The 27,372-nt window shown below is 29.6% G+C and overlaps 1 protein-coding gene across 1 annotated transcript; it reads right to left on the bottom strand.

Moving 5' to 3' along the window:
• Positions 1 to 373: 373 nt before the first annotated feature.
• On the bottom strand, positions 374 to 27,372 carry Rich (guanine nucleotide exchange factor subunit Rich). The gene is made up of 13 exons (XM_011505585.1): positions 27,283 to 27,372; positions 27,003 to 27,190; positions 26,712 to 26,916; positions 24,688 to 24,715; positions 24,515 to 24,579; positions 22,192 to 22,555; positions 15,765 to 15,970; positions 14,132 to 14,473; positions 7,459 to 7,948; positions 7,103 to 7,388; positions 3,810 to 4,288; positions 521 to 881; positions 374 to 433 (listed from the first exon to the last, which is right to left on the bottom strand). Exons 1-13 carry the CDS (start codon positions 27,370 to 27,372, stop codon positions 427 to 429), a joined length of 3,111 nt encoding a protein of 1,036 aa, XP_011503887.1. The 3' UTR covers positions 374 to 426.

Genomic DNA, 27,372 nt, shown 5'->3' with positions numbered 1-27,372 from the left:
TGATTTTAAAGGGATGGAAGGATATAAATTTATAAATTAATTTTTATTTATGCTATAATTTACAATTTTACCGACATTTTTATCCTATAACTATATACTTATGACAGTTTACATGTTGAATTTAATGAATTTCTATTATCATTTTTATATTCCTGTACAGTATATGAATTATCTTTTTTTATCCATGAATGTTCATTCAATGCTAGATTTGTATATGGTACATTACTGGATGTATAACTATTAGATGAGTGTCGAGAATGCGAAGTTATATTACCCACATACTGAGTGCCTGGTACAGACATCTTACAGTCTACTGAAATATTTTCTTTTTCCTGTGTTCGATAATACTGTAGTTCATATTGTCTTTTTTTTATTATTAATTGTTCCAGTGATATTATTAGCGGTTGTATAGTTGATAGGAGTTGATTATATCCTAAACTATGAAAATAAATAACATTTATTAAATCATCATTTTATAAATATAGAATCTAAAAATTGATAATTTAAAAATTTTACAAACCATTCTGAATAAGACCAATTAATTAATTGTGTAAGTCCTTCTTTTAAATTTATTATTGATTCAGTAGTTTGCGTCGAAACAGATGCAGCTCGAATTGCTCTATTTACAGCAGCTATATCTCTTAAGACAATAGCTATTATTACTGCCCATCCTAAACAACCTGCCTCTAAGAATACTTGTAATAGATATCGTAATTGCACTTCGGCACGCGAACCATATTCATTAAAAAAATATGAAGAGACATCAGTTGTTTGAATAGAGTTAGATGAAGCACAAGTTCTAGCAATATGATTTTCCATAGTTGTCAAAGTATCATCTTCCCATATTAATGTATTAAAATCACATATAATACTACTAGAATCTAAAAAAATTTGAATATTTAAAGCTATAGTTATATTTATTCTTTATACGTACTTTAACATAGTCATACCAATTAATTAACTAATAATATAGTTGATTAACATTATACCTAAATTTCTTTTAATAAAATTTACTGATAAAAATGTTGAGTTGAAATTGTTTCAATAGATTATACGATGTTTCATAATGATATATTATAGTCATAACTGTTATTCGAAGCTATATCATTTATATTTAGACGAGATAAATAAACATACATTATGTATAACAAACGATTAACATTTAAAACTTATTGAAATATTACTCTTTTATCTAAAATTATTTTCATGCTAATTATTTGAATAGCTTTCAAAAGATTATTAGTAGTGATGCGCGTATTTAAAAGAAAAATGTATTTCAAATTCTAAACAATATTTAAATTCAAATATTGTATTTTCAATTTATATAAAATTATTAATTATAACTATATATTGGCTACAATACTTAGGAATACAATTAAATATATTTATTTAATTTTTGTAATAATAGTAATTATTAATTATTCTTAAAATATCATTTAAACATTTGCTACATATTCTATAACAAAAAGTAACATAGTCATTTTTATACAAATATTTAAATGAAAACTTAAACAAACTAGAGTAATATAATACGTTTTTTATTTAATTAAATTATTTTAGCTGGGTGTAATAGCTCATAACACAGATCAAAATAAGATCTTAATTATATTCATAATCATTTTTCTTTCACAATTTGTATAATTGTTATTTTAAATATTTATATACTATACATAACAATATTAAATAAAGTAAAAGTAAAATTAAGACATAAATAATATATAGATGTCAGATTTATAATAGATGTTATATTTAATAATAAAGATTTAATGATATTTAGATTATATATCTGCAATGTTTAGGACATTTTTACATAAGAAATACATATTTCTATTGAAAAAGAACAAAATTTCTAAATATAAATATAGGCAAATACATTAAAACAAAAAAATAAAGATTGAATTATCTAACTTAATAATAATTATATTACTGTAATAGAATGTTGATGACTACTTGTATTAAGAAGTATCAGACAATTGTAATCTTGGTGATATAATGAAGATTGTGTAAGAAAGTCAGTCGTTTAAATACTTCAGTGATAATAACTTTTAGGCAACGTACAATGTATTGTATAACATAGTAAAATACATACATATACGATGTAGTTTAAATGGTATACCTTTGAAGAGATAATAATTTCTTATCAATTGCGCAATTAAGAGACATTTAATCCTATATGATAACTACAAAGAAAATAAAACAGTGTAGAATTATACGGAGGTATCACGTTACTTAAGTAGATATAGAGATTAAAATGGTGAATATCTAACATCTACATCCAATATTTATAAATTGTACTTTAAACTATAATCACAACTATGAGCTGAAAAATCTTAAAAATTTAATTGAGCTTCAATAAAAATTGAAGACAACTAAGTAAGACAATTAAATAAAAGCTAATTTCTAAAACACATTTTCTTAGTAGTAAAAACAACTAATGGATATTGTAAATAAGATCTGTTATGGAGTTCGTTTATACTTGTTCAAATCAGTATTAAAAGAAATATACAACGGACTCAATATCTTTTCTACGCATTATATTCTACTTCGATTTATAGCATCAAATTAAAAATTCCAGTTACTGTTCTTTCTCACTGTTGATTAGAATAAATAGATCTTTTAAATTTTTTCTAAGAAAAGAAAATATATGTATTTAAAACATCCGATTATCTAATATAATTTTCAAAAAATTTAGAAATTTAAATGTATTTAAGAAATTGTTTTGAACTTTTATTGGCCCCTGCTATAGTTACAAAATATTTCATTGATTTATGATAAACGAATATACCTTTTGTAATTATACAACACCTTCATCTTAATAAGATATAATGATACTTTTAATAATTTATTATTAATAAGTCAGTTTTATTTATTAATAATGTAAGTTATTTATACATCGATTTTAAACTAATTTGTATGCTTTATTACTTTCTTTTAATTATATATTTCTTAAGATTTAACTATTATTTGATTTATGTTACTGATTATAGCAAACTAAAAAAATTGTTCAATAATAACTCATTCGACATATATAATCATATAATTTTCATATATTTATATAAAAATAAATTGGTATAGATGTTATTCTCTTATGTAATATTACATTTAAAAATATTAAGAATTTACTACAAAATACAAAGTTCTTTTATTAATTTTTGGGTAGAAATATTATTAGTCCTTGTAACGGTGTAGATTATTTTCTATGATTTTGTAGTGTTCTGACTTTTTCTGTTTTATTAATATATATTTTCATCTACATATATGTTAATACTATGAAATATCAGCCTCATTATAGCATAATGTTACTCATAAATTGATGCCTTTGCAAGTTAAATTGCCTACGTTATTTTATTTAAGTTTCTTCTAATATCCTCAGTTAACATTATCAATCACATCTTTTAAGTCACTTTATTTAATCATCACTGTCATTGACTATAACGTTGCCCAAGTAATATTTTACACACTTATAAAAAGTTCAGACAAAACAGATAAATATTTTATATCTTTAAAAATAAACGTGTAACTTTTATAACTATTTATAAATTGAATTTTATAATTTAAAGAAAATAATGTTCGACATATTTTTTATAATATTAAAATTATATTGATATTAAAAAATGAGAAAGAATTTAATGTTTTATAATTCGAAGCAGCCAAATATCTACAAAGGTTCATAAAATTTGATCAAAATATACAATTTTGTAAACAATAGAAACACAAGTTTTGTAAAATTTCAAAAAGTAGTAACTTTAATTGCTTTAATTGTTCTATAACTATGTATATATATATACTAAAAATAAAAAATATCTTACCATTTGCACTACGAGTTTTATTGTTTTCAAAAATTAATGATTGTGAATAGGGTATATTTATATTATTCATATTTGAAGTAGAGTAAGTATAAATATCTTTATCAATTGGAAAACTTTGGTATTTACTATCGATATGTTCTATATCACACACTTCATCATTTATATTTTTTTGAAAATCATCATGAATTATTAAATCAACTTGTTGCTGTATATTTTTTGCTGAAGTTTTTAATTTGATAAAATCATGTAATGTAAGTAATGGGTATGGGTAACCAAATTGGTCATGTACTGCTTTAAGTGCTGTAATATAATTATCTACTTTTCCTGCTCTTTCTCTTTCTCTTATCATCCAAATTACCAATTCAAAATCCAACTGTGCAGCAAAACATCCTAAATCAAGCAATCGTTGGGATGTTAGTAATTTTCGCGCATGACGTTGTAAAATCACATCTATAAAAAAATCTTCTGCTGATGAATTACTGAAATAGACAATAAAATGTAACATTTATGAAACAGTAGTTTAAATTTATTTTAAGAACATTGAAAAGATAATTGAAGTTATTAATTACATAATTTATTTTAAGCTTAAACTTGTTTAGTTTTATAAATAGAATAGATATATATTGATAAATATAGATTACTTTAAATTATTCTTTATACTAGTAATTTAGTTAACTATTTTGAGAAAATAATACAAATAATTTACACATTTTTTAACTAGATTCTTATTCGATGACTTTACCAAAAATAGTTATTGACGAGTTGATTTAACTAAATAAATTAATTTATAAATTCTTTTGTTTAAAAAATATATAATTGATACATATAAGCATATTAGGAAATAATAAAACGAATCATTGTGATATATTGCTTTATGTAAGTAATGAAGGTTACGAAAGAAACAAAACTCGATATTTCATATTTACTAAATACTATACCAATTTTAAAACATTGAACTTAAAAATTTAGTTTACAAATTTTAAATGTATAAGAAAAATTATTTTAGAAGAAGAAAAGGTTATCTAATAATATACTGCTAAAACAAATTAAGCCAATAATTGAAAATTCAATTCCAAGCATTTTTAGATCAATTCAAATAAGCGTTGAATTTGTTTAATAGCAATATATGAAATATATACTGATACTTATCTTTCTGAATCAAATAATCAGTTTTTATATTATTAAAATAAATACAAAATCATTTTAAATTATTATATTTGCATGAATAGCAGTATTTGATCAGGAGGTATTTTTTAAATGTATATAAAAAATACCATAAATATAAATAATTATAAATATATATATATATATATGTGTGTGTGTGTATGTTCGAGATTGCAAGAACCTTTTCCTTGCCATAAAATACCAACGGCCGTTGGAGGCTTGAAAAGGTCAGTATATTAGAAAACATTCGTGAATAGTCATTTCTATTTATTTTCGCATTTCAACCGCGCTCATTGTTTTCTGTCGCGTTAAACGATCTTGTTGTTCACTGGCAAGAAAACGATGAGCCTGTTTATGCTAGAGCATTTTAAGAGTGTCAATTATACGTAAACTATCGAATATAAAAACATCTCCAAAATATTCATTGCAAGCTAAAACCCTGTATGTGCGACAACGGGCAATCCGCGGCACACGTACACTCCCGATGTCACGAGACAATGCATACATTGTTATTAAGTATGCCGAAATTTCCTCTCGCACGAACTAAGCGACGACGGCTTAACCAAGAACCGCCCACGTCACTAAGTCCAAGAGAGGGGTGAGCCTACCAATAGTAAGCGCTGCTACCAAAGAAACTTTTGCGATATTATCATCGCCAAAGCCTAAATTCGTCGGAAGTGGGAAAAGAGGCGTGCAAGCTCACTCATGTTGCCCAAAAAACACTCTCTGATTGGATACAAAAAAGGGGAAGGGATCTCAACTGGAAACCATTGTCAATAATGCATTTAAGAAAAACCACTTCAAGATTTAATTACTCTCGATACAGTGCTTTTCCAATTAGGAAGTAAGGGTTCTTACGTGTAGTTCAAGATCGTACGTAACACGTCCTCCAAGAAAGGAAACATAAATATTCATTTATCGGAGTCCGAAGACAAGTACCAGTTAAAGTCCTTATCAAAGAAGGAAGCAGCGCTCATAGCAGAAACAACACGCAGTTTATTATAAGATGTATACGTTTGCGCCGGCAACGTAATATACTCAACAACAGTTCAACAAATGATAACAGTAATACTAGTCATCCCTGTAATTGGAAATCAACAGAATAAATAGCATAACAACCAGATGTATTATCACTGACTTTATTATATTATCCCTTCTACTTGACCTTACATCGCTATCACACAACAACTGGTGGTCTCTGAGTTATAAACAGCATCAATGTGTATCACTCGAACCGGTCTTAGTAAAATGAGTCGGAACATCCGATACATTTTGTACAATATATATATATATATTATAATTAAATTAATCACATTACGTTACAATATTGGAAAACAAACTGAACTCGAATATTGATTACTGTTAGATTTCTCGTATAGTATAGTGTTTTGCATTAGAAATTAAAAAATTAACAAAAAAATTATTTTATTAAAATTATATCAAGTGCAAAATAAGTTTTTAAATTTTATGGAATCATAACGATATGAGAATTAAATTAAAGGTACTTAAATACCACTGTAGAGATAAATTTGTCAAGACTGAAACCAATTTACGATATAAAATACAATAATTTAATAAAAGAATGTAATTTATATTAAAACTATTCATATATATTTTTTGTAACAGTAACAAATATTCAGATATTTTTAGTTTTTAGATTAAAATTTTCCACAAAAAAATTCTACATTTTGGTATTATATAACAACTTAAATTAAATAACTATTAACTTGAAATAGTTTATAGATATATATAAGAATAAATTATCTTTAATACATGATTCATTGCATAAAATACGATACAATACCATATCCATAATATTGAATATTGTTAATTTTTTAATTAATTTTTATTTTTAAGAAACTTTAATTATTGAAAAATAATATTTCTATACAAAAATTTCAATATATATTCTGAAAAATAACGGAAATATTTATCGTCAATAATATTTATTAAATTAAATTAAAATTAAAATTTATATCTACATTATTGAAATTGAATTTAAATAACGTTAAAAATAAAACTAAAGTATCGTTATAATAAAATATAAATATAAATTAGATTTTTTAATAAAGAAAAATATACAAGATGCAATTAAATAAATTAATTATAAGTTATTTGAAATTCAATACCTATTTCCACTTTTGTCATTTTTACATATCATCGGTACAGATTTTTTACGATTGAAATATATATTTTTATTTTTATCAACCACTAAAGATGATATTAATGTATCTTTATTAAATGAATCTGAATTTAATTTCGGAGTAGCGGTTGTACTATAACTTCTATTTCTTGACACTTGCATAGTACCTAGTACTAATGTTAAATCATCTTCTTGAGAAGAAAACGTTGAATTCTGAGATTTCTTAGATATTACTGTTGTAGAAGTTTTTAGTGAATCAACATCATTAGGATCTACAATAAAGAAACAGTATAGCATGTAGAATAAATAGAACAATTTTACAACTGCATAATAAAGTATTACCAATAGCTCTAAGAAAACGAACAAGATCTTTTGATAAATCCCACCGCCCTTGTTCAAGTGCAGCATCAAGTAGTAATGTTGCATATTGTTTACTTATCGAAGAAGCTTCTAGATTTTGTAAAATTAAAAGATAACTGGCTGCCGTATCTAGTTCTTGATTATTTAGACTGGTTTGTAATAATTTTTTCGGTGGTCCCACTACCGAAAAAAGGTAAGGCCATAAAGCAATTTCTGTTTTTCTAGCGCATTGAACAACAGCTTGTGCCCAATAACCAGGAAATTCTTTAATAAATTCTATAACTGATGGAAGTAAAGCATCTGGAATTGGCTCTTTGCTCGTTGCTTCTTCTTCTAATACTTCATGTAAAAGTAGTTCTAGTGAATGAGAAAAATATGGAAGAGATGAACATGATCTAGCAATTTCCCATGCATGATATCCTAAATTTCGATGAATTAATTGTCTAATTATTTGATGTAGATATACTTGAGACTGAAACAATGAATTAGAAATTTAATATATAAAATTTCAAATAAAATACAATATAATTTATTTATGAACATGTCAATGTATCATATAACAATATATTTTACGTATATAAAGTTGGATTTTCAGTTGGCAATTAATGAATATAACATGTATAAGCATTGATAAGTTATCTTCAATAATTCATTTATTTATATTTAATAAACTATATCCAAGATATTTTATTATTTTTATAAGATTAAAATAAAATACATATTTACACCGTTACACCAATCACGTAAACGCTAATGGGACTTAAAAGTATTAAAATTAGCATTAACATTGTTGTTCGGAATTGGAGCATTGTCACCTTTGGCTCTCTGAAATTTATAAACCTTCTAGATCTCGAAGCTTGTAAACATTATGTTTCTTGGAATTCACCAACCTTCTAAAGCTTTGTATTTCCGGAATTCTCGAAACTTCTAACGCTTTAATCTCGAACGTCCTGTAATGTTTATCTAGTCTCCGTATAGCAACACCTATCCGTTGTTGCCAGCTAACAAAGCTGCCGCGTGGATATTTAAAGCAAGCCCACCACGAGACACACGCTATTCAGCCATGAGCTAGTCATTCAAGCACGCTCTCTCAGTGACGCCATTACACAAGGTACACACGTCAATTTTCCAGTGAGCATCAGTTAACAAGCAGTCAAGAGTGCTGACTCCATTACAAGAAAATATTCGACTACAAGAAGCGTGGTATCGAAATACTCCTTATTACTAAGGTATACCAGCAGTCTCTCTTGAGGGTAACTATTTATCACAGGATCATGTCAAGACAACTGTACCTCTGTGAGTAAGAATTTCAATAAGTCATACTCCTTTCCATTGAATATTCACAATTCTTTGCTAATCCCTACAACAGTAGCAAAAGCCACTATTACATTTCAAACCCTTACTCGTTATTAAAGACGGTGTATAATCCATTGCTGATCCTTACAAGATTAGCAACAACATCTTCACTATCAACAAGGAGCAACTACATCATTGTAATTGAACATAGTTCACACTCTTCTATAAGAAGCGAATTCAACTAATAATTAATGTGATTGTCAAAACCATAATAAACTATTCTTAACGAAGTCTGCACACACTGTATATCTCTTCAGACCTACCACTTAACTCCTTACCTAACCATACGCTAAGGCAGGCAACAAATTAAATTGAACTATCGAACATTGGCAGATCGATCCAATAAATAAAGCATTTTCGAACAAATGTAAAGTGGTATATGCTTCAGTAAAAAGAAATAAAATCACATAATTAAAAAATCATGCAATGTTATTATAATATAATTTGGAAAATATAGAAAAAAGATTATATATATATATATATATATATATATATATATATACATGTTCGATTATTAAGGCTTTGTTTTATGGCTCGAACTGCCAAGTCAATAGTTCAGAGGATTAGTCTCTTGTCATGAAGACTGATCAGGAAATAACAAGTGGAAAGGCTGAAAGTAAGTATAGTATATTATTATTGTATTAATATGTCGTTTATTCTCGTTGTCAATTATTATAATTGACATTAATGTGAATCTTGAATGTCGGTTTTATGCTAATTTTGTAAGGATCAGTCTGTGTAGTTGATAATGCTCATGAATGAGCTTGAGAAGATGGTGTTTGAAATAAAGTGTACCTCGTCGAGAGAATGACCATACTTAGTATAGTGTAAATAATCTCGGTGGAAAGTGGTACGTAATCAATTATACCTCTAGTGAGAATGGGAATAGTTGAAAACTAGTCACACACAAGAATAATAAATGAGAAAACTTCGAGCTCTGAAGGACTTGATGAAAATATATTTATAGTCCATAATTTGATAAACTGGCCTTGACAATTTCATTGAATGTATTTGACAAACGTTCGTCTCTGCCTTGTTGCCTGCGAGAGCGTATTGCATCACCTGTTAACTGTAGTGGGGCGAATGCATGTTCTTCGAACTGTTAGTTCGGGAGAGCGTACTTTGTCACCTGTCGACTGTATGGAGAGAATGCCCGTTCTTCGAATTGTTAGTTTGAGAGAGCGTAATCTGTCACCTGTATCGACTCTGAAGAAGTTATATGAAACTTGATTTGCGCGTGTATGACTAGCTTGTTTAAATAATATAAAGGGATGTACCTTGTAAACTACCGACAGGGTATGTTGATTGGCTGCGTGGCTGGCGTACCCCTTACGATTATGATTCCAATGGCTTCACTGTTAAATCACTACCTGTTCTTACTGACTCTTTCTAATGATGCACATGTATTCTTAGGTTGGCTGCTGAACATGCAGCCACGTGTCGTAGTCGTATTTATAAACAATAGTCCGAGCGCGCGTGCCATTTTTTGTTTTAAATTCGTGGATACTGCTTCAATCCCGAACAACACATAATATATCCAGATTTACAGGCTATATATCTGGGTTTCATCACCTTCAAAATATAATAAAATAAGATTTCTTTTGTTTGCGATCTGAACTATTAGCAATTAGTTAATCATACAGGCAATATCAAAAGGTTTTTGCAAAGAAAAACAGAAAATAAAGAAAAATAAAATTACCCGCGTGTACTTATCAATGTAACAAAATGCACAATATAAAACCATTAATATTCTTAGAATATTTATATAATATTTATATAATATTTATAGCTTAATAATTTATTCCTATTACAACTTAAATTTCGAGCAACAAAAATCTTTTGAAAGTGATAATTTTATTTGTTGTTTATTATAATCATAAAAAATAATCTTGTGGTTTATCACACTACTTAAAATTAACAATATAATTTCGCTTATCATGATAAATTTTGATATTTAAAATTTAATGCTGTAATATTAAAATTATCTATTACTTTGTTTTATGTAATTATAAACATTCAAATTTGTGAGAAAATATATTTAGTTTATATTAGTTTAGTAGACATCTAATGAACCAAAAATTTGATTTTTAAATTTAATAATAACAATTATTTTAAACAGTTGCATGATAGATTAATTTTTTTAAATTTCTTAAGAATTAAAATGTTTTATTTATATACGTGTAGATCTATAAAATATTATATATAGAAATATTGAAATATTTAAAAATTTATGAATTGTATTGCGTATTTCTTATTCAAATCAATTAAATTTATTAACGATTTATGAAATTAGCTAATCCAAATTTGTTAAATAGGATAAAGTATTCTATTCTTTAATAATGACATACACTATTGAGAAATATGTAATAAAAAATTTATTATATACTTTTTACGGATTGAAGCAGTTAAAGGCGGAATACAAAAGTGGGAGAAGTATAAACACCTGCACATTACGTTATAAACACAATTCTGCGAATTCGGGAAATTTCACTACGCAGAATACTCGAAAATTAGACTCTAATTCCAACTAATATTGCCGATTAACTCTCCAAGGCTATATCCTACTGACGTCACGGCAATAATCAGCATAGCAACAGACACCGGTGCGCTACCGGCGTCGCAAACTCGTACGAGAATATTTAAGAGCAGCGGTTCACGCGCATCTTTCTTGTGCTAGTACTAATCATGCAGTCTTTACGACGGGCTCACTATTCTACCTTCAAGGGTCACCACTACAGACATCGTTCTCTATAACTACTCATGTACGTAAGCATCAAGCAGTCTAAAGAACTAATAGTGACGCCACGGCTATACTGGCGGACCTAACGCCCACGTAAGTAACGCACACTACTGTCACTATAACACTATAACGGCGGACCCCCCGCTTACGCACGCAGTGACGTAACACGACGTCCTCCCCACCACCAAGACAACAGCGGCGCTCACGCTATCCATTCATACACTTATGACCATTAACTAATTGTTATATCTATTATATTTAATAAAAGGAAAGACACCAAACTTTACAAGCAGTATTGAATAATTGCATTGCCCCTTCCTCTTGCCAGCAACACCTCCACCCACTATCTAAGGGAGGTTTTTAGTCTGACCCCAGACAATACTGTTATTATTTATATAAGAATATCCTCTATATTGAAATAAAATAACATGATTAGGAGAAAAACAAATTTTACCTGCAATATTCATACTTGCGTTATTAAAATATATATAAGATTGTATTCACCGTTCTGGTTCGTTTTACCAAGTCCGGTTCAAGGGATACAAATTGATGTCGTTGACAATTTAGAGACCAGGGGATATTGTGTGATGGCGATGTAAGGTCAGGTGGAAGGGACAGTATAATTAATTCAGTGTAAATATATCTGGTTGGTATGCTTTTTATTGTTATTTTCCAAATACAGGGATGACTGGTATTACTGTTATCCATTGTTGAACTCTTGTTGCGGATATTACGTTTGTGGTGACAAACGTACACTTCTATAAGCAGCGTGATGGTTCATATATGAGCGCTGAATGACGCGAAGATTAGATCGTCGACACTCGCGCTGTTCGTGTGAGCACGTGCTTAGTTGAGGTTATGAATGACAATGTGGGTGCGAAATACGCGACGGTTGTTCTTTGAGATTATACTCGTTATCGTAGCAAGCGTACCTTACTTCTTGGGTATTGGCGTATTGCACTAGTTGTTTCTTGGGAAGTAAGAATTCGCGGGGTTCTTACCTCGTTAGGGAATGCTACGTGTTGCGTTTGTTAGTAAGCAGTGAGTGGCGCAAAGATTAGATTCATGAGCGGCGGACTCAAATTAAGGTGAGGTTACGTCGGCAAGGTGGGCGCGAACTGGCGCGAAGACTTGGTGACGAGTGCTGTGTTTTTTTGCACTGCGTTCTCCTATGAGAGGGCCTCAATTCCTTATGGATGCTCGATGACGGCTTCTTTTACTTCGAATCTTGGATGTTAGTATTAATAATCGAAGTAGTTGATACTACTTTCAAAGACTAATCGTAGACTCAGTCGAGGGACTTTTCCGCTCCTTCTTTGATGACTACTTCAACTGGCACTTGTCTGCAGACTCTGATAACTGATTTTTACGTCCTTTTATTTGAAGACGTGTTAGTTACGATCTTTACCTACGCGTAGGAATATTTACTTCCTGATTGACTAAGAACTGTATCCAGAGTGTTTGAATATTGGAATTGTGTCTCTTAAATACATTTACTGACCATGAACTTCACTTGAATCCCTTCCCTTATTTTCTGTCCAATCAGAGAGTTTTTCACTTACAGAGCGAGGGCAGCGCCTCTTGTGGCTTCGTCTTAAATTACAAAGCGTAGTCGTCTCTTGATTTTCGCGGCAAGAAGAGCTCTCGTTGCTTTTGACGTATCTGGCGACCCTATGACAACTTGTTGGCATAGGGAAGGGGAGGAGTCGGTACATACCGTTATATGTTAGTTTTCGAGCAGAGGCAGTCCGTGCGGCTGCGTACTGAGTTGGGTTTTCCCCACTTTATTGTCTTGTTTTGCTAGATGTTTTATGACACTATTACTAGATGGTTCTGAGCAGAAATTTTCCGAAGTCTAAACGACAATTTAAAAATTTAGTTTTGCCATATGTTTTATTGGCAAGAACCGTTCTCACAACCTCGAACACACATAATTTGAAAATACTATATAATGTATTATAAAGTTAAAGAGTTAACAATGAAGATTTACATAAAAAAATAATTCATTGTTTAAATACTTTTTATATAATATAAAGCATACTTATAAATATATACTCATTATTAGTCAAATGAATATTTTAATTTACCTGAAGAATTAATACAAAATTATAGAATGTTATTCTCTATATTATTAAGATTATATTAATTAGCTCATATATAATTTTTTATATTATTTATATAAATACGGTATCATACTTTTGCAAAGTTGGAAAAAGTTTACAAAGAATTTTTATTTTATGACAACTCTATTTATTTCTTTAATTATTTAATATTAAATTAATATTGTAGGCTAATAAATTTATGATATAATTACTTATTCGATATATTATTTAATTATATTCCCTTGGAACTTCATTAATAGGATATATTTTTTATATAAAGTTATTGACTTATCATCTATTGTAAATACTATAAAATGAAACAAATGGTATACTAAGTATTACAAAGTTACTTGACAAAATAAATACCATATATAAACAAAAAATTTAGGATATAAGTACATATATATATATATATATATATATATATATATATATTGGTAGTACAAAATTTACCTACCGTTAATTCCAATATACTAAAAGGTAACAGAATTGGTGAACTAGTATCAGATGTATAAAGAACTGTATCATTTTCTGCACCAAGTAAAATTGCATCATCAAATAAAATGGTTAAAGGATAAATTTTTAATTGAAAAGGTAACATAATTCTTTTGCTCATGAAAGTGTGAATTTTATCTTGATGAGTTTTTGGAAATAATGGCAACCAAACTCTCATTCCATAAGTTCCGCAAAACAGCCAAACTGTTTCCATTAAATGTGGTTTATTTTTTATAGATTCTGTAGAAACCCATAAATTTTCTACACTAGATGCCAAAATAGTTGGTGATGCACAGGTAAATAACTAAAAATAAATTTATTAATGTATTCAAAATATAATTCTAATTTTTCAATTGATATCAGAAAAAAAGATATAATTATAAATTATAATACAAATTTTCATTATATATCATAGTTAATTAAATTTTTAATTAAATTAAGTAAATACACCAGTTTTTGATATGTATCAAATATTTATGCAGATATAATATATTTTTCACTTATATCTGAGTTCAATAAGTTTTCACATAATTTATTTATTATATCTATTGATTTATAACACTTCTATTTCTTCTATTCTAATTAATTTTGTTTGTGTTGAAGATACTGATAAATTTTTTTTTTGCAATTTATATAATTTTATTTAACTAATACCAAAAAAGAATTAATAACTTATGGTAATGCATAACAATTATCTATATATCTTTAAATGTTCAATATTATTACTTTCCTTTTTTAATTCTTTCAACTTATATCGATATTTATTGACTTTCGAAATATTCTAATGATGGTAATATAAAGTACAAAAAGTTATATATTTTAATAAATATTGGAGAATTATTAGTACCATTGTTTTCATTTGGTTATACATTTTTTTATCTATCTAGTTTTAAAAAAATTCAGAGTTGTAATTATATTGTGCTTTTAGAATAAAAATAATTATTAATAATTCAAGTTATTACTGTGAAATCTTTTTCCTGATAATTTTTCTTCTATATTTTTATATAAAAATATTTATCTATTCACTTCTTTAATTTAATGTTTATCTACAGACAAAGAGCTAAAACCTATGTTTAATATACACTAGCAATATTTGTCCAGTCTCAAAAATTGATAAGGTCCAGTTTGATTTATTCTGTATTCCTGTTTATAATTCTAACAGATTTCAGAGCTTAAGAGAATAGATATGATTTTTACAAAATAAAATTTGAACATTTATATGGATTTATATACTACTTTCTGCTGATTTCGACAAAATTTCGAGAATACACAACTTTTTAAAAACTTATAAAAATTCGATATTTAAAATTTAAAATATTTTTTTTTCGTTTTTACTATAGTATTTACTTTTTGTGAGCATTATTTATACAAAATATATTAATACTATATGACTTAAATTATATTTTATTTCATATATATTTACGTAATATTTATGTAATATAATTAGAATCATGATTACTTATATGTTATATTAAATAACAAGGAAAAAGATTATTATATATACAAATATGTTTTAAGTAAGATATTTCCTAATGTTTTATTAAATTATAATAAACTTATAATAATTTTATTTTATTAAAGATTAAAGTACATACTATATCTGTACTTTCCAACCAATGGTCTCGTTGTATCATAAGAAGTTTTCCAGAAATATTGAGAAGAAGTGTTTCTGGGTATGTGTTCGTTTTTGAAATTTCAGTTCGTATTAATGTAAGACTCGCGTTAACAACACATGCAGGATGAGCACAAAGATTACTTATATCTATAGTTTGTATCATTACTAATTCAATCCAATTATATTCTGAAATCAAATACATTTCTATTATTATATACATCAAATTTGTAAATAATAAATATAGCAGCAGATAATAATATATTTCATCTAGTTTAATATTTTTGTTGCATAACTGATTAGTACAAATCCTCATAGAATTTAACATCTTATTTTCTTCAAGTTTCAATTTACTGTCTTATTAACACGGAGGATCTATAGTAAATATTAAATATTTTTATCCCATATACATATAGTAATCTGATGAGTCAATCAATTCTGTCGACAGTATATAATGTATAAATCCTAATTGAAATAAGTAAAGTAGGAAAAATATTAGGGATTTCCATTTTCAGATTTGTATTTCAGCATATGTTTATATATACTAGTGATACAATACATTGACTATAGTTTGCAAATATGATTTTTATATTCTTTGACCGATTATACGTATAGATTGTTTGGAATTCCAGCCACCAGTATGATCGCAGATCACGGTGGGTGGATTAGACCATCTGGGAGTGCAAGCTTTGTAAGGTAATAATTTATTTTATATTATTTCTAGGTTCTAATAGGTTTTATTTTGAGTGTGAGTCGCGCTTGAATTATACTGGGCATTGAATTATGTTAACTCGCGGAGCTTCGACGCTTGCGGCGATGCTCGAATCGTTCTAAGCGAGATTATTACGAATAGTTGTCGCCCTCTTTTGTGGTTTGATTAGAACCAATTTGTTGTGGCGTGACCGGTAATGTCTCGCAGTACTAATTTTAGACTTAGACAGGGGTCTACTGTCCGGATTGGCGCCCTCCTTTGCAGTCTGCTAATAATCAAATCGGAGGGCTTTCCTGATACGGTAGACGTGGGCCGCGAATGATCATGAAAAGTTTATTCCGGGTAGCATGATTGGTATGGTCTCGCCCTGCTAACAAGCATTAGGCCGGGTTCTAACAATAAATATGATAGACGTAGGTCGGGGTGCGGTCACGAGAAATAGGCGAGGATTTACGACAAGTGTGGATAATATTGATAGCTGACCGGCAATAATAATAATCGAATAATAATAATAATATTATACTTTGGACGAATTCCTTCAGACGAGTTTGACTTTCACAGATATTACTAACACCAGTTTCACTTGAGTAATTCAACAAGACTGTTTTCTTCTCCATTCGTTGCTTCTTAAATACGATTGCGTATTTATTGTATTATGTATTGTCGTATTTGTAGTATTATGAATTCTTGGAGGCTTTAGTGAATTCTCTGGAAGCAAGCTTTGACAACTTCGAGAAGCTTCCTTTGTTGCTATGCGGACACAAAAACATAAAAATATATACACTTTATAACATTATATAAAGTGCGCGGCTAAATGTCCAATGAATTTTTGTAACGTATAATTCGAATATTGTGCCTTAATCTAAATGTGATTTATCGGAATCGTATTTTAACAAACAATAAATTCTAAGTTTTTGTTGGGTCGTTCAATCCTGAACAACGATAATTAGATGGGAAATAAATTAACCAAATATTTTTTCTTTGCAAATGCGAATAAATATATACATGCAAACAAACAATTTTTAAATTATGATTGATTCCAATAATTTTCGATATCTTATTAATAGAAGAAAGTTTAGATTTTCAGTTTCAAAAGCTTGACTATTGACAGCCAAATAAAATTATAAGGAATTATTATGAATATGATGACGATGAACTCCCTCTTTCTCCTTTTCTGTATATATATAAGGCATTTGTCTAGGTAAATTTACTATGTGAAGTGCTTCGTTATTTTTAATTTAATGTAGATTATATAAAAGCATTTGCTAGTTATATATTTTCAGATTAAAATTCTTATTACATTTCGTTATAATTTCTTTTGAAATATTTTTTAATTTGTAGATAGTATTGAATAAAATATTTATATTGATATCTTCAGTTTAGTTATATTTAATTTTTGTTATTGAGAACATTATATATATATCTAAAATATTTCTTTAACTATATTAAATGAAAATTTACGAAGCACTTCACATAATAAATTTACCTAGGCGAATTCCATATATATTTTACTTTAAAAATATGTTTGAGATTCCACGAACCTCTCGAATGCTTTCATTTTATGTGAAAACCCCAACGGTTATAATTTCTGGTAAATACTCCAAAGATTAGAATTTCTGAGAAGATCACGTTGGACATCCGGAAAAGCTGTTGCATCCGAAAAAACAAGTGCACAATTGCATACATTGGTTTCTCGCATCACAATCGCGTCCATTGTTGTTAGTTAAGCTGTCGCGTCGATATTTAAGTCAAGCACACCACAAGATAGGCGCGACTCAGCCATGGGCTGGTTACTTGGGAACACATTCTGTCTTAGCAGGCCTGTTGTGCTCTCACAGTGGAGACGCCAAGGATGAAAAAAGAAGCTCTTTCTCAGCAGAACCGCCACGGAAGGAGCATGCCTTCAGTTTCATGTAACTACTAAAAATCGAACCTCTTGGTGCTAAAGTGCACTCTTTCAAGGAACCTCTCACAATCAGTGCTAAATCGCACTCTCAGCAAGTGTTCGCTTCCACGAGACGGTGCAAGCGAACACCGCTCGACGCCACATCAAGGTATCGAACTATTTCTTCACATTTCCACACCACAAGACATCAATGAGGATACCACAATTAGGTGATTACTACGTGGCACTATACAAAGAAGGGTCCAGAGATTTACGACCTCTCACTTGTCAGTGTAGTAATCTACCACCGAGCGCACCGCGTCAAGAAAATCCGGAGATTTACGACCTCCTACCTCTATAAGTAGTGCATGCTAACACCACATGGCAACAACCAAGAAACGACAAGATCTCAGCGATTCTCATCACCAACTTAAAATCATTATAGTGTAATTTGTAAAGTAAACGCAATGAACAAACACAAAAAGCAGATGTATTGAATACTGAATTGAAGCGTTACCACTTCCACTTATCCACACTTCTTTCCCATTAGTAAGCTGGTGGACATTGTCTAATTATAAACAAAATTAAAAATTAACAATAGAATAATATATAAGTAATTTCATTAGAAATACATATATCATTTAAAAAAAAAAATATATATATACTCTATATTAATTTTATTTAAAAATTTAAAAACATTATAATAAAAAATTTTAAATAAAGTTTGGTGTTAATGTAAATTATAGAAAAATCTTACTATGGATGCAAATATATTCAACTGTCTGGGATCAGACTAAAAAACCTCCTTATGAAGGTGGGTGGAGGCTTGCTGGCAAGTGGAAGGGGCAATACAATTATTCAATACTGTTCTTTGTGTTTGTAGTCGTTACTTTTATTAATGTAATAAGTAATGAGTAGTAAATAATCTATTAATTATTAGAATGAGTGTATGATATAGTGAATATATTAGTGTTTCTTCTTTATTAGTCTGTGCGTGTGTTCTTGATAGCCTGGAGCGTGATTCCTCTTCTTCTTCGGTTTAGTAGTCGTAGTGGGAAACTCGTAGTGGTAGGGGAAGCAAGTTAGTGCCGTCTTAGCAGCCGGCGAAGGGTGAGCTGTAGTGTACAAAGTGGTGGGAGAACGTCCGTGTGACGTCACAGCTTGTGTCCGTGAGCTCCAAGGTAGTGGTGATGTTGGTGCACGTTCGTGTGCTCGATGCGAGTGTAACTCGCGCTGTACAGGTAAAGGTAAGAAGTAGCGTCGACGTTACTTACATGCGGGCGTAAATCGCGATGTAAGGTACTATGCAAGAACGAGAGCCGGCGTAACTTGCACGTGGTGGCGGGAACTGTGTGATGAGCAGAAAGGCGATCGCGTGGCGAGGTAATATTGAAGAACGAGAGTCGGCGTTACTTGCACGTGGTGGCGGGAACTGTGTGATGAGCAGAGTGGCGATCCTGTCGTGCTGGGTGCTTGTAACTAGGAGGAATCGCGGCGCGTGCAGCTCCTTAAATATTCTCGGACGAAATCGATGCGCTGATAGCGCATCGGTGGCTGTTACTGTGCTGCTATTTTTCGTGACGTCAATAGCGCATAGCTTTTACGGGGTTCATTTGTTAATATTTCTCGGTATTATAGTCGTATGTTCGAGTTTTTCGGTTAGAAGCATTCGTTGAGGCCGTTGGCCAATGTTTACCAAACAATGCTGCACGCGCTCATACCTCTCCCACTTTGTATTCCGCTTAAAACTGTTGTAATCCGTAACATCAACATAAAAAAACTATCTACATATTAAATGGTGATATTTATATTGTTAGAGCATAAAAAACTATATTAAATATTATAATAGCTATGAAGTCAAGAATTCTTTCAATAGCAAATAAAAATTTAATTAAAAAATTCATAAATAAACATTTGAAAATAACCATGTAATTAAATTAAAATACAGAGATATAATTATGTGTTACTATATCTAATAATAACATTTATAAGTACAAATGAATATTGAAAATAGAAAATCAATTTATTTGCTATTAAAATATGAAAATTTTGTTATGATATAATAAAAAATTGTTTCGTAAAGTTAAATTTTGATATTACTTATATTATTATGGATGAGATGGAAAAAATTCTAAATTCAGAATAAATAAAGTAGCGAAAGACTACTTGATTTTGTTATTTTTCAAAATATATCAAGAACTATATCAGAAATTATAGAACAGAATTGTCTAAAAAAAGAGTATCGGGCTAGGACTAGACCAAATATCTAAAGTTAGGTGTAAACTCCCAGATGGTGGAAGGGAGGATTGCGGGCAACTGGACACGATAGTGCATGTATTCAATAATAAATAGATTTGGTATTTGTTTTAATTTATTGCGATAATTACATTAGTTGTATTATAATGATTTTTAGTTGATGTTTGAATGCCTTCGTTGTATTGCTATTGCCACAGAGCGGTAATGTGCGTTGATATACAGGTAGAAGGGCGTCACCTTCTGGTCCTCTATATGTAATGCATGTGGTGGTGGAGTTATACACGTAGAAGAACAAGGCCGTAAACCCTTGCGCTTCCTTGTGTAGTGGCACAAGGCAGTAGCTTGAGTTTGCCTTGTTATTGTCTTATTGCTTACCTTGTAGGCTCTGCAGGTAGGCTCTTGGTGGTACTTCATTTTAGTCTGTAGATATTGCCACTTTGTTCATACTATTAAAAAATATAGCACGAAAAATATTGAACGATGTACGTAGAAGTTCTTAATTATAATGAGATACAATTTTATAAAGAGGATATATGATTTTGTAGTCATATATTCCTATCGAATATTAACTGGGTAGTTTCTTACTTGCATCCCCACCATGAGGGGGAATTCTTTGGCGCGTTCTCGCTTCACTATCCGAGCCACGTGTAGCTGGGTTTAACAACAGCGTATGCGTGCAGTGTTGCCTTTAATATCCCTTTTTCGGATGTCAAACGACGTGATTTCTGCTTATATTTGTATGACTTGATTATGCCAGAAGTATTATGGCTTGTTGGCGATGGATACTTTATGGCGTGGTCGCGTCGAATTTCTCGTCCCATTAGTTTTATGACGTGTTTCGTTAGACACTTGATCGCATATTCTCGCCGGATGTGTTTATGAATTGTTTTTCTTTAGATAATCAAGGGTTTACTTTTTCCGGAACACTTATCTCGAGTTTTCCAGATGTCTAATGAGCTGAGAGTATTCTTACATTCACGAACAAGAATAATTTTGTAAAAGTTAGAGAGATATAAATCACTATTAATTATTCAATTATCTGAATGATGAAAAAAATTGACAATAATCTTAGTAGCTGTCTGTTTATAATCGTAAACTACCTATAAATATTTCTAAATATACTTATTATAAAACTCACCACGTAATTTTCGATTGTCTTTAAATATAATTGTAAATATTAAATTATCGATATTTTTAAAACGATTTAATTTTTCTATTTTATGAAAGAAGATAATAATATCGTTATTATTATCATTAATATTATTAATTATTTATTTATTTTGGGTTACAAAAATAATAATAGGCTCATCGATATTTCATTACCTAACTATTAAATTGATTACGAATCAGTGCACCCATATTAGAAATGATTTAATAAATGTATGTATATAATAAAAGATCAATAATGGATGGACTAAATTAAAATATTATTGTATTACATATTTTATAATTTTTCTATTAAATGTTTATATTTTATACAAGGCCTCGGAAAACTAAGAAAAATTATCTAATATATCAATAAATTATATTTTAATTTAGATTATATGTTAAACTTACCAGTTTCTTCACTTAAGATCATGTTATATATTCTGATTTGAGAATTAGCACAAAACACTAAAAGAAGATTTTTAAAAATGTTTAATAGTAGAATTTGTGAAGTCATTTTAATAGATTTTACGTAATTGTTATCTAATCTGACATTTCTTGGATATAATCTTAATTCGTCTTCATTTTCTGGTATAGAGTAACTACTAGTTATCAAGTACCCATGATACCATAAAAGTCCACCTGTTACAACAAAATCTCGTTCTTGATATTCATTGCCAAATAGTTTCCACTTTCGTGATAACATTGAATAATGCGCCAAACCAGTTTTACCAGCTACAGCAATACTTTCTCCTTCTTCGTCGATAGCAGTAAACTATAAAAATATTATTTGCATTCATGTTTTATTATAAAATAACTTATCTTTTTAATTAATTATAAGAATATTTCCAAATTCTTCTACAAGTGATTTAAAATTTTCTACAATTATAATAGAATGTATAAATTTGAATAAATATATATAATTAATTACATTTCAATCAAATACAGTTGGATATTAAATTATATATAATGTAACATATGCATATTATAATCAGATGTATTTATTAACATAACGTTTGAAAGTTAGTTTTAATACTGGAATAATTTTTGTGTTCAATTGTATTCTATAGGAAGCAACACTAATATACACAATACTTATATAGAAAATTAAATTTATATTACTTATATGGAAAGATAAATTTAATTGAAATAATAAAAAAATTACAATCTTGCGAACCAAGAATTGATATTGTAAATTCCGTAATTAATGTATGTAAGAAAGGAAATTAAAAAGAGCAAATATTATTTCTTGGGCATTTAAAAATATTTAATTGATCATCTTAAAAAACCTTATAGAACCAATATAACATTTTTTATAAACTATAAATATATTTAAATCTCAAAAAGCTAGTTTTCTACAAAAAGATATCCAGATGTATTGATAATTTTTTATTGCAATATTTTATGTATAATACTTTTTCTATCTTATAATTAGATATAAAACAATATTTGATATTTAAATTCATATAATTTCTATTTTTTCCTAATTAACAATTAAGATTAAAAAGGAAAATATCTGTAGTAGACATACATAACATTCCGTATTTCTATATATATCTCTGAATTTTCTTAATGTTTCAGCTTAAGTACTTCAGCATTATGAATACTTTAGTATAGTAATCGATATTCCAATACATGTTAGATCCTTGAATACATTATATTTCATTACATTATTTACCATATGAATGATGACATAATAAAAATGACTTTTTATTGAGAACATAATGTATTTGAAAAATAAAGAACGAACATAGCCATTGGTAGGATAATGAAAAACATGTTATGGAAATATTAAAAATGAAGTATTTATAGATTTTAGAGAGATGAATATTGAAATGCATGATTTTATACATCATGAGTCATAGACAACTTACTTTAAACTTTACTCCTACGATCAGTTAAATTGTGATTAAACGAATATACATATTCTCACAATTTTTATTCTTATATTCATGAATTATCCAACATATTTTGTGATTATTTGATTGTAAATATTAATTTGGGTTTAAAGTTTTTTTTGGGTAATAAATTATTCATAACCAAATTTCAATTGATAATTTTTTTAAATTTTATTTTATATTTAATTTTTGTACTAGTAAAAACATATTCTAATTTAGTTATTTTTAGGAGTTTCAAATGTGATAGATTCATGTATAAAAATGATTTCATTTTACCAATTGTGCATTCTTTCTAACCCCCATCCATTTACAAATCCTCGTTTCCTCACCGTCTATTAATTACGTATATTAACGCAAATTATACTATTGCTTTTTGTTGGTTTCTATTTTGCTGAACAAAAAAAAAAATTACCACCTCAATGACATCAATTTTTCTTTTCTTTTAGGTAGCTGAACGTATCCATACTTTTTAATCAGTAAAACTGTATTCACCGCAATACATAGTAAATTCTTCGTTGAATTTGATTGTTGATTTGATAACGTATGAAGTTATTGTATCAGTTAATGGTTGTTTTAGAAAATACAATAATTTCTTTTTGCATTGTAAAACAGTTCTACAGAATTTTACATGCTAAAGCATTTTACTTTCTTGAATAGATGTACCTTGCTGACAAACTCAACACAGAAGGCAAAAATTGTAACATCGTGTAAATTCACATTATGTGAATTTTGTATTTCTAATTCTTTTCAGTTTTTGTATATATATTTTTTAATGTAATTTATATGGGAGGATATAAATATAAATTGTTACATAATTAGATTTGTAATAGACTTACTCGTATTGGCCAATTAGAGCTCGTGTATGCATTGGGAATAGGAACTATAAGCCATTGTTTTGTTCCTGATAAAACATTACAAAATCCATCAACACGTTCAAGAGTAGGAAGAAGTAATTTATTATTTTTGGAAAATATTTTATAACCTAAATTGATATATAATCGATCTTCACCTTGTAAATATATATGTCCATTATGAGACTGAAACATTTATTAATTATAAAACGTTGTAAGCATTAATATTAATTTATATAATGAACTTGGAAATATATATAACTACATATTATAAATAAAACATATGCATGTATTACTTTCGAAAAGTTTAAATCTCGACGTAGAGATAAATGCAATTTTTATACTAATACTGTACTTCTTATATTATTGTTTAAAATAAGATAAAGTATCATTTTTTAATTATATATTTGATTATATTGATAACTATACATATAAAAAAACTAATGAAATAATATTCATATATTAGGTATGTTAAAAAACCAACTGCTATATTATGCAGAATTTGAACTATGATAATTATTTTATTTTTCAGATGCATGGACAGAACTATTTTTACTCTTTTCATTCACAGTGGAGATGCAATGTAACATGAATATATATTCTATAACACCGCTCATTTAACTAACATTATTACGTTGATTTTTTACTATCGTAGACGTATGTCATTTTTGAGAATATTAATTTTGTTACATTACGCTACGGTGAATTTACTGCTTGTATATACTAGAAGCATTGCAGTTGTTTAGAATTAAACCAAGTTTACCCGTTTACTGATGGGAGAAAAGTGTCGTCAAGTGAGAATGGTACCGCATTTATTCAATATTTAACACATTTGCTTTTCGTACTGTTTATTGCGTTTTACTTTACAAACTACACTATAATGATTCTAAGTTGGTTGTGAAAATCGTTGAGTTCTGTGGTGGTTACCACGCGGTGTTAGCATGTACTACATGTAGAGGGAGTAGGTCGTAAATCTCCTGGCCCTCTTGACGTAGTGTGCTTGGTGGTAAATTATTACACTGAGAAGAGGTCAAAAATTTTTTGACACTTCTTCGTGTAATGCGACGTGGTGGTCACTTGATTCTGATCTCCTGCTTGAGAAAGTGTCAACTCTAGTAAGTGATAGGTGTCTATTGGACCCAGTATAAGCAGTTGGCGTTGACACTTGATCCTTTTAGTATGTCCAGAAAAAGGTGGCTATGGCACCTTGAGCTGCTATGCGGTGGCAGAAGAGACTTGACTGCCGACTCTGCGGAGGGAGCTTCCTTATTCCTTCTTCCTTGACAACTCCAGCCTGAGTGAATACGTTTGTTCTCTGTCGTGATAAATGCAATTTTTATACTAATACTATTGTCTGGGATCAGACTAAAAACCTCCTTATGATGGTGGGTGGAGGCTTGCTGGCAAGTGGAAGGGGCAATGCAATTATTCAATACTGTTCGTTGTGTTTGTAGTCGTTACTTTTATTAATGTAATAAGTAATGAGTAGTTAATAATCTATTAATTATAAGAATGAGTGTATGATATAGTGAATATTATTAGTGTTTCTTCAGTAGTAGTGGTCACGATGAGTCTGTACGTGTGTTCTTGGTGGCCTTAGTGTTCCCTAGTGCGTTGAGAGAATAGTTTTTTTAATTCCTTGTCGGCTCCGACGAATGTTATTCCACAGTCGGAATACATGATCTGTAGAATGCCTCTGCGGCTTGAAAATCTGCGGTATGCTGCAATGAACCCCTTTGTTGAGTAGTCACCCACTACTTCAATGTGCACTGCTGACGTAGTGAGGCAGACGTACAGACAAATCCAGGCCTTGTAGGTTTTGGCTCCTCGACTCTTCCATGTCCTTGTGGTAAGAGCACCAGCATAATCCACTCTAGTGTGAGTGAATGATCGCGAAGGCGTTACTCTTGGAAAGGGTAGTTGTCCCATTAATTGACTGGCGCGAATCTCTCGTTGTTTCGCGCAAGTAACGCATCTTAGAATGTGTGATTTTACAGCTGATCGCCGTCCGATAATCCAGTAATGTTGTCGGGTATATGATAGTGTGATCTGGGTGCCTCCGTGCAATGTTTTGAGATGTGCTTATTCGATGATGAGTTTTGTAAATTGTGATAACTTCGGAAGGATGGCTGGATGTTTTTTTATTCTCTGATATTGATGCATTCAATAATCGTCCACCGACTCTTATGATTCCGTGTGCATCAATGTAGGCCGTGAGTCGGAAGAAGGCGTGAGATGAGGGTAATCCTGTGGTTTGCATCGCTCGTAATTCCTGACAAAGGAATATGTTTTTTGTCAATCTTATCCACTGTGTCCTTGCCAGATCTATTTCCGTATGTGTCAGTTGGTTTGCTAAGGGGCGTTTTCCCTTTAGGCACGCGACGAACCTAATGCATGTCGCAGTTATTCTCAGTAATTAAATAAGTGTTGGGTAGTCGTATTCTGATTCTTTGGTGGTTACGGTTAACGACACATTTGGGCGAGCTTCTTGATCGCATTGGTCATCTCTGTCAATAGGTTGCACTGGCCAAGAGTCTGGAGTTGGTGTCCATGTTGGGCCTGTCCACCATAGAGTGTGATCCTTGAGTTGTTGGGTGTTAAATCCTCTGGATGCGCAGTCAGCTGGGTTTGATGTTCCGGGTACGTATCTCCATTGTGCTTCTGCAGTGAGTTATTGCATCTGCGTGACTCTATTGTAGACAAATTCCTTCCATCATGACGGATGTGATTTGATCCAAGTTAGGGTAACTCGCGAATCTGTCCATCTGTAGTTCTACCGTGGATGATTCTTCTGGTTTGAACCATCGAGATATGGTTATTTCATTCAAACATTGTAGCTCCAT

This window comes from Ceratosolen solmsi, unplaced genomic scaffold (assembly GCF_000503995.2).
Source record: "Ceratosolen solmsi marchali unplaced genomic scaffold, CerSol_1.0 scaffold84, whole genome shotgun sequence".
NCBI lineage: Eukaryota > Metazoa > Arthropoda > Insecta > Hymenoptera > Agaonidae > Ceratosolen > Ceratosolen solmsi.
Note: the sequence above shows the minus strand (reverse complement) of the source record. Positions and strands in the feature narration are given on the sequence as shown.